Source organism: Capricornis sumatraensis, chromosome 23, assembly GCF_032405125.1.
Source record: "Capricornis sumatraensis isolate serow.1 chromosome 23, serow.2, whole genome shotgun sequence".
In the NCBI taxonomy this organism is placed as follows: Eukaryota; Metazoa; Chordata; class Mammalia; order Artiodactyla; family Bovidae; genus Capricornis; species Capricornis sumatraensis.
The window spans coordinates 23,626,313-23,644,135 of NC_091091.1; the positions used below are offsets into that span (position 1 = coordinate 23,626,313).

Below are 17,823 nucleotides of genomic sequence, written 5' to 3' on the forward strand. Positions count from 1 at the left end.
GAGGAGATACAGGCTGGTGGTTGGAGCTGTTTTGTCCCTGACTGGGGACTTGTAGCCTGAGAAGGAGACGACCTTTGGCTCCCTGTTGACCCCAGGAAGGTGCTTGTCCAGCTGGGGAATGGACTGCTTTCATGGCTGTTTCCCTAGGGCTCTACCCAGGGCCAGGCCTAGCAGAGGCACCCAGGGAATTCTTCTGGAGTCAAGTAGGTTGACGGGCAGGTGACTGGAAGAATCAATACACGACTAAATGCGGTGAGGGTTAGACTTCAGGATTTGGAAGCTCTGCTTTGCACACTAACTTTAGAGTCCAGACAAGACTGGGACATGGGGACTTCCTGGTGGTCCAGTGGTTAAGACTCCGCCTTCCAGTGCAAGGGGCGTGGGTTAAATCTCTGGTTGGGGAACTAAGATCCTACATGCCATGGGGCAATTAAGCCTGCCCACCCCAGTGAAGACCCAGCTCAGCCAAAAAAATAAGGGCCAGGACATGATCTTTTCTCCGCTGCTCACAAGCTGCGTGACACTGGGCAAATCTCATAACCTATCTGTGTCTCAGTTTCCTCATTTGAAGGAGATAAGCTCTATGAGGGGTTAGCATAGTGCCCGGTGTGGTGGTCTGCCCACTTGGAGTAGTTTTCTCATCCCTTGCTCACACCTCCACCCAGTCAACTTCCTCCCTTTGGAAACTTCTATCCTGTGAAGTGCCTAGTGAGCCTGCTTGCTTGCCCTCCTTCCTCTGCCATTCCACTTTGTCTGATACACTGACCTATTCCAAATGTTGAGACATATACTCTTATCAGACTGGACAATTCCCTGGGGAAACCTGCTGGTATTTTCTCAAGTCCTGGATCCTCCTCCTTGTCATAGGGGACTTTTCCTGTATCTTGGTCTTCACCTTGTTGTTTCTCTTCCTCTGTCCCCACATCCCACCCAGGGGCATTCAGAGGCTACTGGAGAAAGCAAAACAGACGTGGGGAGAGCCACAGCCTGGGGTTACAGAAGGGTCTGCTGCAGAGGTCAGGAGGCCCCATGGACCAGCATGGGGAGGAGATGGGTGGAGGACAGGATCAGGTTGGGAAGAGGAAAGACATGCCTAGCCTGGGCCCAGTGTGGGACCGGCCTGAAGAGAGGGGCCTGCTGAGAAGAGGGCCCTGCAGGTTGAGGAAGTCCTGGGTATCCTTGCTATTGACCACATGCGTGGTTGACTACACACATGGGTGAGGGTGGTGGTTGTGCCCCTGAACAGAGGGGCAAGGCTGTTTTCAACAGCAAGCGTGAAGCCACAAGGTAGCAGACTGGAGCAGTGAAGTGGGATAGCTGGGAGGTGCCCTGGAGAAGACGCTTCTTAAAACTTGAAGGACTCAGTGGCTGAATGGGGCTAGCAAGGCAGGGCTTTGGGAGCTTGGGGCCTGAAAAGAGGTAGACACTACGCATGGGAGTTGAGGAGTCCCTTTCCCTTTGGTAAGATGAGAGAGGCTGGCGCAGCTCAGACATTCCTAGAGGTACCTTCCAGGGCATTTCCAGATTCCAGGCAAGGCTTGTATTCCAAACCCTGACAGATTCCTTTGTCCTCCCAAGTAGGACTGGGGGAACACGCGAACCTTGTTAAACAAGGGGGATGTTGGAGTCACTCTCCTCTGCCCTTCGGCTTTTCTGTCTCCCCTCTACCATACTGCAACGTGCAGGGTGTCCGGACTGCCAAATAGGCGGCCTTCCCTGCCCCGTCTCATGTCCCTCCTGGGACCAGCACTGCCGTGTCTCCTGACGTCCTCGCCCTGCTCCCTACGCTGCTGGACGTCCTTCCTTCTCTGCCCCAGTCCCTCTGATACTGTAAGCAGGTGGTGGTGGGAGGTGGGGGCAGGCTGGGGGTGACGGTCAGGGCTAGGCCTCCAGTACTTGCCCTAGTCCTAGGACACATCGCAGTGGGCTCATCGCTCCTCCATGGCCTGAACAGAGGTCTAGAGCTTGGCAGTTAGCAAAAAGGCCATATACTTTAAACAAATAATAATAATAAAAGCCTGTCTTGTGCCTTCTTCCCAGATTCTGTTGACTGAAGAGTTTGTAGAGAAAATGTTGGAGGACTTAGAAGATCTGACTTCTCCAGAGGAAGTAAGCTGTTTGGTTCTCTCTGACAGCAGGTTCCAGGCTCCGGGAGTCTCTGAGTGTGTGCTTGTGTCTGTCTCTGACGTGTGCAGAGAGGCTGGAAAGGAGACCCTGGAGATGTTAAACGGCTTTATTTCACTTCCCTGAACCTCCCCCTGCCCCACCCCCAACCCTTGTGAGGACACCCAGCAAACTTATCTGAATTGCCAGCTCCTGAGAATCTCATTGAAGAGGCAGCCAGGGCCTTTAGGCTAGTACAGAGTTCTCCTCAGCCCCTGCTGTTCCCTGGCAGGTTCTGAACAGAAAGCCCACGCCTGCTGCCAGAGAACATTCCATGGAGGAGTTCTGGTGGGCAGCGAGGGGCTCCTGCTCCAGCCTCAGGCCACCCAGGAGCCACTCTCCCTCCCACCTCTGGCCACGAGCACTCCCCTCTAGGCCCGCCTCTTCCAGGCCCAGCCGAGCTGCGGGCCAGGTGGGGGCCTGTGCTTGCCCTGGCTACTCCGCTGGGGTACAGGAGAGGAGCCCACAATCCCCTTTGTTTTTCTTCCTTGTTCCCGGCATCCTCATTTGTGGGGACTTACCTCATCCTGGAAAGTCCCTTCCCCTCCCCCGGCCTCCTACCAAGCAGCACCCCAGCGGGGTTGAGCCTTCCTGGCCTCAGAGTCCTGCCCAGATAGGTTAGTGGAACATTAGCACGCTGATAGTTCTAGGGCTCTTCTGGGCTCTCCCCTGTCCGGGGGCAGAGACAGACCCTTCTTCCGCCCTTTCTGCCTGGAAGTGTATTTTGGGGAGAGCTCCGTCACCTCTTAGGGGCCAGGCTTCCAAGCCAGAGCGAAGCCAGGCAGGAGCCAGCTTTCAGCCAGGACCCAGTCAGCCTGGACACAGAGGCCTCTGACGGATATCCACAGGGCGGAGGACCATCCACAGGGCAGGACTGGCCTGTCCAGGTCTCCAGATGGACAGGAACTCCTCAGAGCCTGAGGTCACCCCTAGTGGGATAATGTCTTCTCTCTTCTCATTTATACATTCAAAAGTCACTAAGTACCCAGTCTGTGCCAGCCAGTCAACCCCCACAAGTCACCAGCCCCTGAGGTCCGGCTCCCATTCAGTCAGACCAGAGCCGGCTGCCCAGAAGTGCTTCCGGAGAGGCCATGTCGCACAGGGACGGCACGGTGCCAGACTGCTGCTCTCGGCTCGGGTGCTGGGGGGTGGAAGGGGGGTAGCCAGGCAGGAGGGACAGGAGCCAGAAGGAGCTTAGGAAAGTAGGTCACTAAAAATGACTTTTTTTTTCCTTTCCTGTCCAAGGCTGTCCCCACACCCTGCCCTCCTCTCCACTTTGGTCCTGGCTTGGACAGTCCCCCATCAAGAGGGAGGGAGAGGGAACCAGCCGGGCAGTGTCAGGCCGTCCTCTTCTAGCACCAGCTCTGGGCAGGCTGAGGGCCCTGCTCTTCCCTCCTTCCCAGCTTGCTCCCAGATTAGCAGGAGACCTGAAAGGCAGACCCTGCTCCTAAATCAGGGAGCATCTATGAGCACCAGCTGTGTGCCTGCTGGCCCCATGCAGGGTCCTCGTATACACAGGGCACATGTCAGTCTCTTCTCCTACCCCTCTCCAGAAGCTTGAAAAACAAAACTGTAGGCAAATCAGTGATTTCCAGGGAGTCGGGTCGTAAGAACCTGGGCTCTCCTTGGCCACTGCCAGCACCTCTCAGGCTGGTAACCCTGGGAGGCTTGTGAGGATGAACAAGGGGGAGCAGGGTGGGGAGCTCCTCTCAAGTTTGCACCAGGCCTAAGAAGTCACCTCAGACCACACTAGCTCTGCTTCTCCACTCCCACCAAGGCCGAGGCAGGGCCTCCTTCCTTTAGGACCCTTTGGCAAAGGCTCCAGAGGGCAGGTTCCAGCGTTCTTCCCTGCCAGCCTCAGAAAGGAGCCATGGCAGGGACAGGACCGCAGAGTTCCAGACCTCAAGCCACTTCCCTGTAGCATCTGCACCCTCCCCTGCCCCCCCCCCCCATCCTCTAGCCCCCGGGCCTCAGGGAGCAGATTCCTTACATGCTTGTGGCCAGAGGCAGAACCAAGGAAGTGAGCTGGAGGGAGGTCACCCCAGTCAAGAAAGAGTCAGAAAACAAGCCTCCTCCAAGCCCAGTTAATTATTGGCCGGGGTGCAGGGAAGGAGGGGTCGGCAGTGGATCCCAGCCTCTCACCTGGTTCAGTATTCGTGACTGAAGCCAGGCAACCAACTGGTGGTCTGTCTTGCCCTAGCACCCAGGAGACGGGGCCTGGTTGAGGGTCCTGGCCTCTCTAGGCAGTGTGGGAAGAAGGCGGTGGATTCTAACCGTGCATCCTCTGGTTCTGTGCTTGTTGCCCCCTCCACAGTTCAAACTTCCCAAAGAGTACAGCTGGCCAGAAAAGAAGCTCAAAGTCTCCATCCTCCCCGACGTGGTCTTCGACAGCCCGCTGCACTAGCCTGGGCTGGCCCTGCAGGGGCCAAGGGCGAGCCCAGCTGCTTCCCGGTGACTCCAGTGTAACAACTGCATAAACGAGATTCCTGCAAACACAAGGACAAGTGTGAGGATGACTGCGTAGCCCCTACACCTCAGCCTGCTGGGATGCCCTGCACAGGCCGCAGGGCTCCCCCTCACCTGAAGCTCGGGGGGGTCTCCGCACCTGCAGCCGGCCGAGGCACATGACCAGGCCGGGGCCCCAGTGGGCTGCAGTTGGGCAAATGTCAACCTTCCCCTCCTGCTGCCAGCACAGATTCTGGTTTGAGATTTGCCTCTGGACCTCTGATGTGCCCCCAGGTGGAGACAGGCCTCATTCCCACCTACCCTCTGCTGCATTGCCCCGCAGGAGGAAGGTATAGCAGCCACCTGCCCTGCCCAGCTCAACTCTGGGACGCCTGCGGTAGTCAAGCTCTTCTGGCGGTGGAACGATTCCTTTGATCGTGTTTGGTTTTCTTCCTCCTTATTTTATTTTGTAGAAACCGGATGGTATTTTATTGCTCTTCAAAGATGTCCAGAAGCCATGTAAATATGTTTTTTTTTTTTAAGAAAGAAAAAACAGAACTTTATTTCCAGATGAACTTTCTCATTCTCACAGACAAGGGCCTGGGGCCGTCTCCCCCAGAGCCGCCACCAGAAAAGCTGCTGGTGTTCGCCTGCCGGTCAAGGCCTCGGAGGAGTCAGCTTCGCACAGAGGCTTTTCTTCCCAGCCAGGCCTGGGGGAGCCGAGACACTCCCCCATGCAGCCTGGAGCCCAGTTTAGCTGGGGCCAGGAAGGGCTGCTGCTGGTTCCCAGGTGGACTGGGCCCCCACAGAGTTCAAGATCATCAGGGTCTCTGAGACTTGGTGACCTCAGCCTCCTCTTCTAGGCATTTTCCTCCCAACCAGGCCTGCCTGAGAGCGGGCGAAGCTCAGCACTTCACAGACCATCCCCACCTGCCACTCAGGGCCTGGGTCTCCAGCTCTTTGCCACTTCTATCCCATTTCCTCATCCACTGGGCCTCCCAGCCTCCAGGCTGCAGGACTCTGACTTATTAAAAACAGAAGAATCAACCTCTTCACATGTCTTTCACATTAGTTTTGCAAACACTGCACTCTCCTGCCTTCCATGCCTTCCATTCATTTCTGTGTTGATTCATTTCTCGTCCTTCATTCTCCGCTTGTCCTGTCTCCTTTCCGGCATCCTGGCCTCTGGTCTTTGGTTCCTCACTCCAGTACTGCAGATCTCCTGGTCTTCCTGTCTCATAGCCAGCCTATCTCTGACCCATAGTTTGGGGGTTCTTCTGGGGTTGTCTCTCACTTTTGACCTGTAATCACAAGCCCCTCTCAGGCCCTCTTACCCCTAACTCTGGGGATGGCAGTTACAAGACCACCCTTCTGGCTCTCCCACGACAAAGTTCTTTTGTCTGTCAGGGACCACACAGACAGACAACATGCCTTGCCCTTTTCTGCAACCGCCACACACATGGGCACCACCAGGAGTGCCGAGGAGGCCCCTAGGGCACAGGGCACCTCTGATGAGCCATCCAGCCAAAGAGCTGCCTTCAGGGGCCACGAGGGTGGCCAGGCTGTTGGACTTCCAAGGGGCCATTCGGGTCTGGCTCTTTTTCTGCTTACACCCTCAGGGCTACCTGGTTAGTGCCATCAAACTCAGAGCTTCAAGGCAGATCTGCCTGGCATCTGGGAGACACATACCACCACACCTCCACCCCACCCACACCAACGCAGCAAAGGTGGGAAACCCTGTGGACCTGATGCTGGCAGCAGCTGTGCCTTCTGCTCTGAGGACTTTTCCAGAAGGACGTTTCCTGGTCTTCACCCACCACATCATCCCCACCTTGAAAACCTTTGTCTTTAGATGTTTTGTGGCCAAAGAGGTGTCATTGACTTGCCTCCTTTCCTTGCCATCCTGACCTGCTTCTCCACAGATTCTTTCTGGGGACCTGCCTCTACCCTGCCTGCTTGGCTTCGGGGCAGAGCGGTATTTTCTGAGCTAAGTTTTGTGGTCAGTACAGAAGGCAAAAGGGAAGCAGGTGAGCTCTGAGACAACAAGCCTGTGAAGCCTGTGGCTCCTTCCTGCCTACCCCCACCCCTACCCCAGCCCCTCCTCTTATTGGGAACCTCCAAGGTTCAGCTGAGACCAGCCTCCATCTCCTTTCCCTACAATGCTTTGGCTCCAGAGGAGTGGCAGAGCATCTACCATCTCTGGCCCAGACCTCTTTCCCTTGAGTGGTGGTGCCTTCCAGAGGGGGCTCTTCACTGAGAGGAGACCCTCATTGAGGATAAAGCAAGACAGACTCTGGGGCACGTTCAGCGCAGCACTTGGCATATGGCAGGCACTCACTAGATGGACCCCTTCTTTCCCTCTCCGTAGCTCTTTGGAAACCCTGACCTCATAGTAAGTTGGGGAGGTTAAGAAGTCTCCCTCCCTACATCTGCCTACATAGGCTTCCCAGAAGCTTGCCCCTTCCTACTCTGTCCCTCCATGTCCCTGTGACTGAAGCTTCTGAGGGGAAGGGGCTCCTCCATGCTGTTTGCTGGCAACACAAGGTGGACACAGCCGCGGCTGCTCAGGCCCAGTGTGGGCTGCAGGAGGCCCACGGCCCCAGCTGCCATTCTGTGGGGGTGGAGAAGCTCACGCAGGGTCTCAGGTCTGCCTGGGGAGCTGGTGCCTCTTCCTGCCCTTCTCTTCCAAAGGCGAGGCTTCAGGGCAGGGTCTGGGAAGCCTTGGGAAGAATCTAAAGGGCTAGCATGTTTTAAAAAATTAACGCAAGTTCTTGGGACTGGGTTTTGAGATTGAGAACAGGGGAAAAACCTGCAGGTCCGCCCCTATGGGGCAGACCAGGAGAGAATTCCCTTGACTGTATTTTTTTATCTGGTTGTCTTTCCTCGCTGGCTTCCAGGTCCTTGTGTCAAGTGAGGTACCTGGGTCCCTGTTATAAGTCAGGAGCCCTGTAGAAAGAGCCCTCCTTTTGTACAAGTACCTGAACGCTGCAATGAGCAGACTTTTGTAAAGATTTTATATTAGTTTCTAATGTCAGTGGTGACTCGGTTCCTGGGGGCTGCAGCCAGCCTGGGACTTTTGTAAGAGTTTTTGGGTGACTCACGTAGATGTCGTTTCCTTCTTGTCCCCTCCTCCTCTGTGTGATCTAAGTGCATTAAACGCATTTGCAGAAGTGCCTGGATCTTGTGCTCCTTTCTGGCTGCCTGGAGTAGGGGAGCGGAAAGCCTGGGGCCCTGGCAGAGGGGTGGGTTGGACTCAGCCTCTTAGAAGAAGCCAGGATGTGGAAAGGCCCAGAAGACTGATGTTGGGAGTGGAAGGGGTGCCAAGGAAGCAGGATCACGCAGCGGTGACTCTTCAGTCATGCAGAAATGACTTCACAGGGACAGGCTCTCTCACTGGTCTTGAACTCCTCTAAGGTCAAGGGGGTAGGAGGTGGAACAGTCTGGGGTGTTGAGTGAGTGGGTAAAGACCCTCTCTTCTGCCTTTTCTCCTCCCCTCCTCTCACCAAAAAAAAAAAAAAAAAAAAACAACCACCTTTTTCCCTGGGAAGGCAGGCCTTCCTCAAGCCCAGTTTGGAGTTCTTATGCCCCTTTCAGCAAGGGCAAGAGACAGCAACAACCCCCACCCCCAACCCTACCCCCAGCCACCTACGCTCAACCTCCTAATCCAGGGCCTGGGGTAGGCTCAGAACTGGCACGCCAGCCCACCCTTCCTGTGACATCTCCTGGGCCTGCTCAGGGTGAGGAGGCAGGTGGATCTTCCTTCCCTGAATCGCCCAGCTCCTGTCTCTCCAGGGCCTGGTGTGACAAAGCAGAGCCTAGTGCTAGAGGGGGAGAAGCCCCGAGAGGCAGGCAGGAGAGGGGTCTGCACCCAGCCCAGGTCCACGACCCCATAGGACTGCTCTGGGTCCTCACACATTCTTCCCCTTCCTACTAGGCCTGCTTGTCCATCCTGGGGAGTAGCAGGGCCCTTTTCTTCTGGTCCTCAGGATGGAGCCGTAGCACCCAGGAGGATCTGCAGGGGTCCTGGAGGTGGCTTGAGAGGGTAGGACCTGAAGGAGTCAGCTCCTGTCTGAAGGGCTCTTAGCTCCCCTCCCTGTCCTCTTGAGAAGCAGCTGGATCTGTGGGACCTGCCTTAGGGGGAGGTCACTACTCCTTCCTCTCTGACCTCCTGCTGAACTGTGGCTGCCCCTACCCCCACCCCAGGCAGTGGGGCAGGTCCTGTCTGGGGCCCTCAGTCTCTGGGAGGCAGAGCCAGCGAGCTGGGAGGGTCCGGAGCCAGGCTGACTACCCTGGGGTGGCCCAGGCCACACCCCTTCCCCTTTCTCCCTGAAGACTGGGGGCGGAGTGCTTATCTAATCCTCCTCATCTGACTAGCCTGGAAGGACCCAGGGTCAGGGTGACGTTCCTGCCCCAGAGAAAACAACAGGGAGATTCTGTGAAGTGGCTCTGGGAGACAGGAGTAGGTTGGGTTTGTTTCTGGAAAGAAAAGAGTTCCTTGGCATGAAGCAGAGACTCTATCCCTAGATTTAGGGACAGAGGAATCTTCCAAGTGATCTCTAATGTCTCCTCCAAAAGCCTATACATTCCTCCAGGTAGACACCCTACTTGGGGGATCAGGGGTCCCACAGGCTTCAAGCCATGGGACAGGGGATGGTGAGAGATTTGCCAAACTGGCTTGACCAGAAGGCGAATGCGTACTGGAAATGAGTGACTCAACCCAGCCTGCCAGACTCTGAGGTGGGGAGGCCAGCATGGGGTGAGGGGGGTAATCAACTGGGCAGGAGAAGGGAGAGAAGCATCCCAAGACCACAGGGCAGGGTAGGATGTGGTCTGGGAGGGGAGGCCATTTGGGCCCCTTCCATGGGGGTATGAAGAGACTAACCAGCCCCTCCTCCTCAGCACAGGAAGTCTTCAGGAGAGAGCTAAGGGCAGGATGCAGGAAGGGCAGGAAGACTGCTGGTGGGCGTCCATGGTTGGTGTAAATGTAGCTTTCTGAGGAACTTGAGGGGCAAGGGAGACCTTGAGGGGATTGTGATGAGAGCAAAGAAGGAATTCATAGGGCCTGGACTCCATCTTCAGCATTACTGGTTGGGGCATAGACTTGGATTACCATGATACTGAATGGTTTGCCTTGGAAACGAACAGAGATCATTCTGTCATTTTTGAGATTGCATCCAAGTACTGCATTTCGGACTCTTTTGTTGACCACGATGGCTACTCCATTTCTTCTAAGGCATTCCTGCCCACAGTAGTAGATATAAACTGTGGAAAATTCTGAAAGAGATGGGAATACCAGACCACCTGACCTGCCTCTTGAGAAATCTGTATGCAGGTCAGGAAGCAACAGTTAGAACTGGACATGGAACAATAGACTGGTTCCAAATAGGAAAAGGAGTACGTCAAGGCTGTATATTGTCACCCTGCTTATTTAACTTCTATGCAGAGTACATCATGAGAAACGCTGGACTGGAAGAAGCACAAGCTGGAATCAAGATTGCCAGGAGAAATATCAATAACCTTAGATATGCAGATGACACCACCCTTATGGCAGAAAGTGAAGAGGAGCTAAAAAGCCTCTTGATGAAAGTGAAAGAGGAAAGCGAAAAAGTTGGCTTAAAGCTCAACATTCAGAAAACGAAGATCATGGCATCCAGTCCCATCACTTCATGGGAAATAGATGGGGAAACAGTGGAAACAGTGTCAGACTTTGTTTTTTTGGGCTCCAAAATCACTACAGATGGTGACTGCAGCCATGAAATTAAAAGACATTTACTCCTTGGCAGAAAAGTTATGACCAACCTAGATAGTACATTCAAAAGCAGAGACATTACTTTGCCAACTAAGGTCCGTCTAGTCAAGGCTATGGTTTTTCCTGTGGTCATGTATGGATGTGAGAGTTGGACTGTGAAGAAGGCTGAGCACCGAAGAATTGATGCTTTTGAACTGTGGTGTTGGAGAAGGCTCTTGAGAGTCCCTTGGACTGCAAGGAGATCCAACCAGTCCATTCTGAAGGAGATCAACCTTGGGATTTCCTTGGAAGGAATGATGCTAAAGCTGAAGCTCCAGTACTTTGGCCACTTCATACGAAGAGTTGACTCGTTGGAAAAGACTCAGATGCTGGGAGGGATTGGGGGCAGGAGGAGAAGGGGACGACCGAGGATGAGATGGCTGGATGGCATCACTGACTCGATGGACGTGAGTCTGAGTGAACTCCGGGAGATGGTGATGGACAGGGAGGCCTGGCATGCTGCGATTCATGGGGTCTCAAAGAGTTGGACACAACTGAGCGACTGAACTGAACTGGACTGGACTCCATCTTAGGCCTGTTCATGCTGATCATGCTTGGCCACCTTTCCAATGGACTCTGAACTCTGTGTTTAGTGCCTATGAAAACAACAACAGAAGGATAAGACCCTCTCCAGACAGGGGAATCTTGAAGATTGTATCTAGGGTACTCATCACCTCAGAGAAACCATATGCTATCACCCCTTCCTCCAGACAGGCCATAAATTTTTCTATATCTATTGGAGTATAACCTCGGTTTATTGGTTATTGGCTAATTGTTTGACTGTTTGAGCACATGAGCACACAGCACGTGAATGATGGGGTTATTGGGATTGTATTTTCCTTGGTTTATGTAAGTCTCAAGGAATCTGGAGTGGTGGGTTCAGACACATACACGTGGGGTATAAAAGATTTTCACAAATGCTGGTCGGGGTCCTTGGCTAAGAGGAGACTCTGCCTTGGGCCCGCCGGTGTAGTAAACTGCACTCCATATCTGCATTGTCCTTCTGAGTGAGTTTGTTTCTCGGAACGCGTGGCTACAACAAAAGCAGTGGCCGTATTGGGGCTAGAGAACGAAGAGAAGTGACATCGTTCCTCTGTTTTTCCAATTTCACCGTGGCTACCCCCATTCCATCTCAGTACTGAAAGCACCAGAAGGAAAGAAAATGGAGCTTCTGGGGTCTCAACCTTGACAAGACAGAAGTGGGCCACCTGAGCAGTGCTGAGCTGCTCTGATACCACTGTGGAAAGCGTAAGAACTAGCTTGTCCTCTCAGCTAACGGGCGGCAGGCATCGGATGTATGCTGGGAGACTCCTCCAGGCCCAGCCTTAAGGAGCTCATAGTGCAGTGGGAGGAAGACGGACAAGGAAACAATTCCAAGAAGGGCCACAAAAGGGGAAGGCTGCTTGCCATGCTACCCCAGCTCCACCTCTTATCATCAGTTTCCCTTTAGACAAGCTAACTCAGCTCTGCCTCAGTTTCTTCATGTAGAAGTGGATACGCACTTCCTAGAGATGCTTTGTTTTGTTTCTTAATACTTATGTGTTGATTTCGGCAGCACTGGCTTTTAGTTGCAGCATGCAGGCTGCTTAGTTGTGGCCTGTGGAATCTAGTTCCCTGACTAGGGATCCAACCTGGGCCTCCTGCATTGGGATCATGGAGTCTTAGCCACTGAACCACCAGGGAGGTCCCTCCCAGAGTTTTTGTAAGGATCATAGTAATTGCTTAGTTAGCATTAACACTTTACTAAAGGGCTATGCCACTTTGTTAAAGGGCTTCCCAGGTGGTGCTAGTGGTAAAGAACCCACCTGCCAATGCAGGAGATGTAAGAGATGAGGGTTCAATCCTTGGGTTGGGAAGATCTCCTGGAGTATGAAATGGCAACCCGCTCCAGTATTCTTGCCTGGAAAATTTCATGGACAGAGGAGCCTGGCAGGGTACAGTATGCGGGGCCGCAAAGAGTCGGACACAACAGAGTGATTGAGCACACACACACACACACACACACACATGCCAGGATATGGACACAGAGAAGGTGCCCAACCCAGTCTGGGGAGATTTTAAAAGGCTTCCTGCAAGAAGTGACATCTGAGTTGAAACCTGATGCTTAAGGATAAATTGGGCAAAACGGGGTGGGGTGCTGTACTTTGAAAAGCTCTCCAGGCAAACAGAACAACAGGGGCAAAGTCCCCAAACTCTTCTCAGGAACTGCGGAGCTCAAATTGCCTAGAGTAGATTGCTTAAGCCATCCAGCTTTCACAGTAGAATCATCCCCCTACCTACTGGGTGGAGAACGCATTGAAAGAGAGGTAGATTGGAGGCAAGGTGACCAGTCAAGCCTAGATTAGACTAGAAGCAGTAGGGATGGAGAGAATGGGATTCATTCATTGATACAACAAATATTTGTTGAGCATCTATTGTGTGCGAGGTCCCATCAGGGATACAGTATTAAAAAAGTCCTTTCACAGATTCTAAATCTTGGTGATGAAAGATAGTATTTTTAAAAGTAGGACACATAGAACATGGAGCTATGTGCTAAGGAGAAAAAATGCAACAGAGAAAGAGAAAGAGAGGACTGAAGGAGAGGCACACTTTAAAATTTGGAGGTCATGAAAGGCCTCACGGCCTAGGCATCACTTGAACAAAGGATCTCAGTGACAGGAAGAAGGGTGTAGTAGGGCTATCCAAGGGAAGACAGATTCAGACAAAGTGAGGTGCAACTGTGAAGAGCCTGGGGGCTGGGGCATGGGAGACACACCAGGTATACTTGAGGAACAACAGCGGGGAAGCCAGTGTGGCTGGAGCAGAATGAGGAAGGGGACTGTAGATTACTTACACAGAGGCCAGACCTTGCACAGACCTTAAGGTCCTGTGTAGGACCTTACAGGCAATTATAAAACTTTGACTTTTATTCTGATGGAAGTGAGAAGCCATTGGATGAGTAAGCAGAAGAGTGACAAAAATCTGACACATTTTTCAAAGATTACTCTGGCTCTTCAGTTGAGAATTGACTCCAGGATATAAGGGCAGCAGGGGCTTTCCTTGTGGCTCAGCTGGTAAAGAATCTGCCTGCAATGCGGGAGACCTGGGTTCGATCCCTGGGTTGGGAAGATCCCCTGGAGAAGGGAAAGGCTACCCACTCCAGTATTCTGACCTGGAGAATTCCCAAAGAGTCAGACACGACTGAGCAACTTTCACTTTCACATAAGGGCAGAAACAGAAACCAGTTAGGATCTACTGAAATAAATAGACAAGAGTTTGTGGTAAGTTATGGAGAGGTTAAGAAGTAGTCAGGATTTGCCAACATCTTGAAGGGGCAGCAGGTTGGGAAGTGAAGAGGATGAAGGTTTTCATTTCCAGTACACTGAATTCAAGCTACTTGTGGGACATCTGGATGGAGAGCACAGTTGGCTACATGAATCTGCAACCAGGAGGGTGAGGATCTAAGCTGGAGACTGACTGGGGAGTCATCAGTATATAGACAGTAGTAAAGCCTTAGTAGAAAAACACCTACTTCTGCTTTATTGACTACGCCAAAGCCTTTGACTGTGTGGATCACAACAATCTGTGGAAAATTCTTAAAGAGATGGGAATACCAGACCACCTAACCTGCCTTCTGAGAAATCTATATGTAGGTCAAGACGCAACAGTTAGAACGGGACATGGAACAACAGACTGGTTCCAAATTGGGAAAGGAGTACGTCAAGGCTGTATATTGTCACCCTGCTTATTTAACTTCTATGCAGAGTACATCATGAGAAATGCCCACCTGGATAACGCACAAGCTGGAATCAAGATTGCCGGGAAAAATATCAATAACCTCAGATATGCAGATGACGCCACCCTTATAGCTGAAAGCAAAGAGGAACTAAAGAGCCTCTTGATGAAAGTGAAAGAGGAGAGTGGAAAAGCTGGCTTAAAACTCAACATTCAAAAAATGAAGATCATGGCATCCGGTCCCACCCCTTCATGGCAAACAGATGGGGAAACAATGGAAACAGTGACAGACTTTATTTTCTTGGGCTCCAAAATCACTGTGGATGGTGACTGCAGCCATGAAATTAAAAGACGCCTGCTCTATGGAAGAAAAGCTATGCTCAACCAAGACAGCATATTAAAAAGCAGAGATATTACTTTGCTAACAACGGTCCATATAATCAAATCTTGGTTTCTCCAGTAGTTATGTATGGATGTGAGAATTGGACCATAAAGAAAGGTGAGCACCAAAGAATTGATGCTTTTGCACTGTGGTGTTGGAGAAGACTTGAGAGTCCCTTGGACTGCAAGGAGATCCAACCAGTCCATCCTAAAGGAAATCAGGCCTGAATATTCGTTGGAAGGACTGATGCTAAAGCTGAAGCTCCAATACTTTGCCCACCTGATGTGAAGAAGTGACTCATTGGAAAAGACCCTGATGCTTGGAAAGATTGAAGGCAGGAGGAGAAGGGGACAACAGAGCATGAGATGGTTGGATGGCATCACCGACTCGAAGGACATGAGTTTGAGCAAGCTCCGAGAGTTAGTGATGCAAACAGAAGCCTGGGGTGCCGTAGCCCATGGGGTGAGACACGACTGAGGGACTGAACTGAACTGAAAGCCTTAGGAGTTAATGAGGGAGCAGGTGTAGGTGGAGGGCAGTTCATAAGGAGGGAGTTCATAAGAGTGTGGAGGGCAGTCAATATTTATGAGATAGAAACTGGAGAAGTCTGTGTTTAGAAAGATAAGGAGACAGAACAGCATGATGTATGATGTTATAGAGGTCAAGGCGAGCTGTCTAGAACAGTGAGAAATTAATGGAATCCTTTAGATTATCCTGAAGGTCATTCATGAGGAGGCCAGAGAAGGATGCACCAATCTAGACTTTGTTTCTTTGCACCATCTTTCAACCAAGGAATTAAAGATTCATGTTTGAAAGTCACTTTCTCCTTGTTTATTCACTGATATGCATGCATGCATGAATGCGTTCATTCACTCAGCCTAAGACCTCCCATGTAAGGGGATGCAAAGTACTAAAAGATACATGCTCTGTCCTTGAAGGACCCATATTAGCCACCCAATCAGGAATAAAGATATGAAGTTCCTAAAGTAGAGAGGCTCTCTGGTTTTATGAAAGGATCAGACTCATGGGTCATTTTGAACTGGGCTTAAATCTCAGGTCTACCATTTAGAACAAACTCATGAATCTCAAATGCATAATCTTCAGCACAAACCTCCCCTGAGTCTGTATATACAACTGTCTCCTCTGGAATTTCCACTGGGATAGCTAAACCAATTCAAACATAATTTAGAACTATTCAAAAATCTCTCCACCCAAACCTAATCCTCTCCAGTTCTCTCCTTCTGGGTAAATGGCATCACCGCCCAGGCTCTTCTTAAGGCCCAAATCCTAAATTCAGAAGAATATTCTATATTCATACAGTGATAAGCCTATCTTGATCCCATTCCTACTCTATTACTATTACGTGTTGATTCCTCTTCATCCCATATCTAATTTGGCTCTACTTCCAAAATACATCCCAAATCTAGTAGCTTCTCACAACCAGCTTCAAGTCCAAACTCCTTACCACGACACTGTGTATTCTGGTTCCTGCCTGGCTTCTCCCTCACAACAGGCCTTCTTTCTGCCCTGGAACATACTTTATTCATTGCTTTCGTATTTGTTTTTCCCTCTGATTGAAGCACTCTTTGGACTTCCCAGGTGGCACAGTGGTAAAGAATCCACCTGCCAACCAGAAGACACAATTTGATCCCTGGGTTTGGAAGCTCCCCTGGAGAAGGAAATGGCAACCCACTCCAGCATTCTTGCCTGGAAAATTCTATAGACAGATGAGCCTGGCGGGCTACAGTCCACGGGGTCGCAAAGAATCGGACATGACTAAGCGCATGTGCCACACCCAGATTGTCACTTGCCTGTGAAGTGAAGTCAAAGTCTCTCAGCCGTGTCCGACTCTTCTCAACCCCATGGACTGCACAGTCCATGGAATTCTCCAGGCCAGAATACTAGAGTGGGTAGCCTAACCCTTCTCCAGTAGATTTTCCTGACCCAGAATCGAACCGGGATTTCCTGCATTGCAAGCAGGTTCTTTACCGGTTGAACTACCAGGGGAGCCCTGACTCCTCATGAATATTCAGATCTCAGCTCAAATTTCACTTTCTGAGAATATTGTATGAGTCCCTTACTCTCTGCCACAGAAATTATCTTACATAATTAGTTAAAAAAATTTTTTTGGGGTACAAATTTTCCAGGGAATCCCCAGGGCCTAGAAAAATGCCTAGTGCGTGAGACTTTTGTTAAACATTTGTTAACTGACAGGTTGACTCCAATTTTTTTTTTTTAACTCCAATTTTTTAGGCCTCTATTTCCTTATAAATTGAAAAGACTAATAATGCATATTTTGTTTGGTAGATTTGAGCCTCAGAAATGTAGGGAAGGGAATTCTCTAGCTGTCCAGTGGTTAAGACTCTTCACTTCCACTGCAGTGGGAACAGGTTTGATCCCTGTGGAGGCACTAGGATCTCACATGCTGCCTTGGGCAGCCGAAAATAGAGTATCCAAAAAAAAAAAAAATGTAGGTAAAAATATTGAGGATACCGGGGAAATTGCTGCACAGTGAACCTTCGCAATTTGCTGCTGAGTTCCATCAGAACAGATGAGCCGATTGATAAACCCTCCTTTCCCTCTCAGGTAAAAGGAGACACGGGTGAAGAGGCCTAGGAAGATGTGGTCCCACTCCACAGCATGATCGTCTCCCTTTTAAGAAGCAGAGAAATTCATCCCCAGTCCCCAATGTTTAATGTACCTAAGTTAGTGCAAATCACGTGAGCCCCGGGTTGCCCCCGCCTTAAAGAGGCGGAGTCTCAGTTTGGAGACCAATAGCAGGAACAATCTCCGGAACAGCCCCCAACTCCAGACAGGGATAAGGGGAGGAGCCGGGCGCCCAGCAACTGTTATAGCACTTCCGGACAATACGCCCCGCCCCTCCTCCCCCTTCCCTGTCCGCTTATTTCTCCAGTGCCGGGTGGGCAGAACCAGCGGGTGCTGATTACAGGCGCCGCCGTAGTGCTGCTGCTTTCTCCTCGCCTACACCTCCCAGTCTCCCCCCGCTACCCTCGCAGAGTAGCGGGACCGGCCTTGATGTAGGGACACCACCCTCCTGCCTCCGCCTCTCTCCGCGCTAACTCGGGACCCCGGCTCACCGCAGTCCGCTCGCGTCTCCACCCTGCCCGCCGCGCTCTGCTCCGAGCTCATTGTATCCTCCCCATTCCTGGGCTCAGACTTCGAGGCCAAGCTGTGGCGGGAAGATCGGGGACCCCTGTGCACCCCTCCAGCCGGTTCCGCGAATTGGGGCCCCTCCCCCGCACTGCCGTCCTCGCAACAGCGCGGTAGTGGCCAGGGCTCTCTTTCCTCACCACTAAAGCAGAGAGGGCCG

The 17,823-nt window shown here is 51.7% G+C and overlaps 1 protein-coding gene across 1 annotated transcript in view; it reads left to right on the plus strand.

Annotated features, from left to right (window-relative positions):
• Positions 1-7,665, plus strand: part of SUFU (SUFU negative regulator of hedgehog signaling) — a 109,897-nt gene extending 102,232 nt beyond the window's left edge. The window contains exons 11-12 of the mRNA XM_068961451.1: positions 2,041-2,109; positions 4,478-7,665. Of these exons, the coding sequence (XP_068817552.1) occupies positions 2,041-2,109; positions 4,478-4,567 (159 nt within the window). The 3' untranslated portion in view covers positions 4,568-7,665. The remainder of the gene's footprint in view (positions 1-2,040; positions 2,110-4,477) is intronic.
• The last annotated feature ends 10,158 nt before the right edge of the window (positions 7,666-17,823 follow it).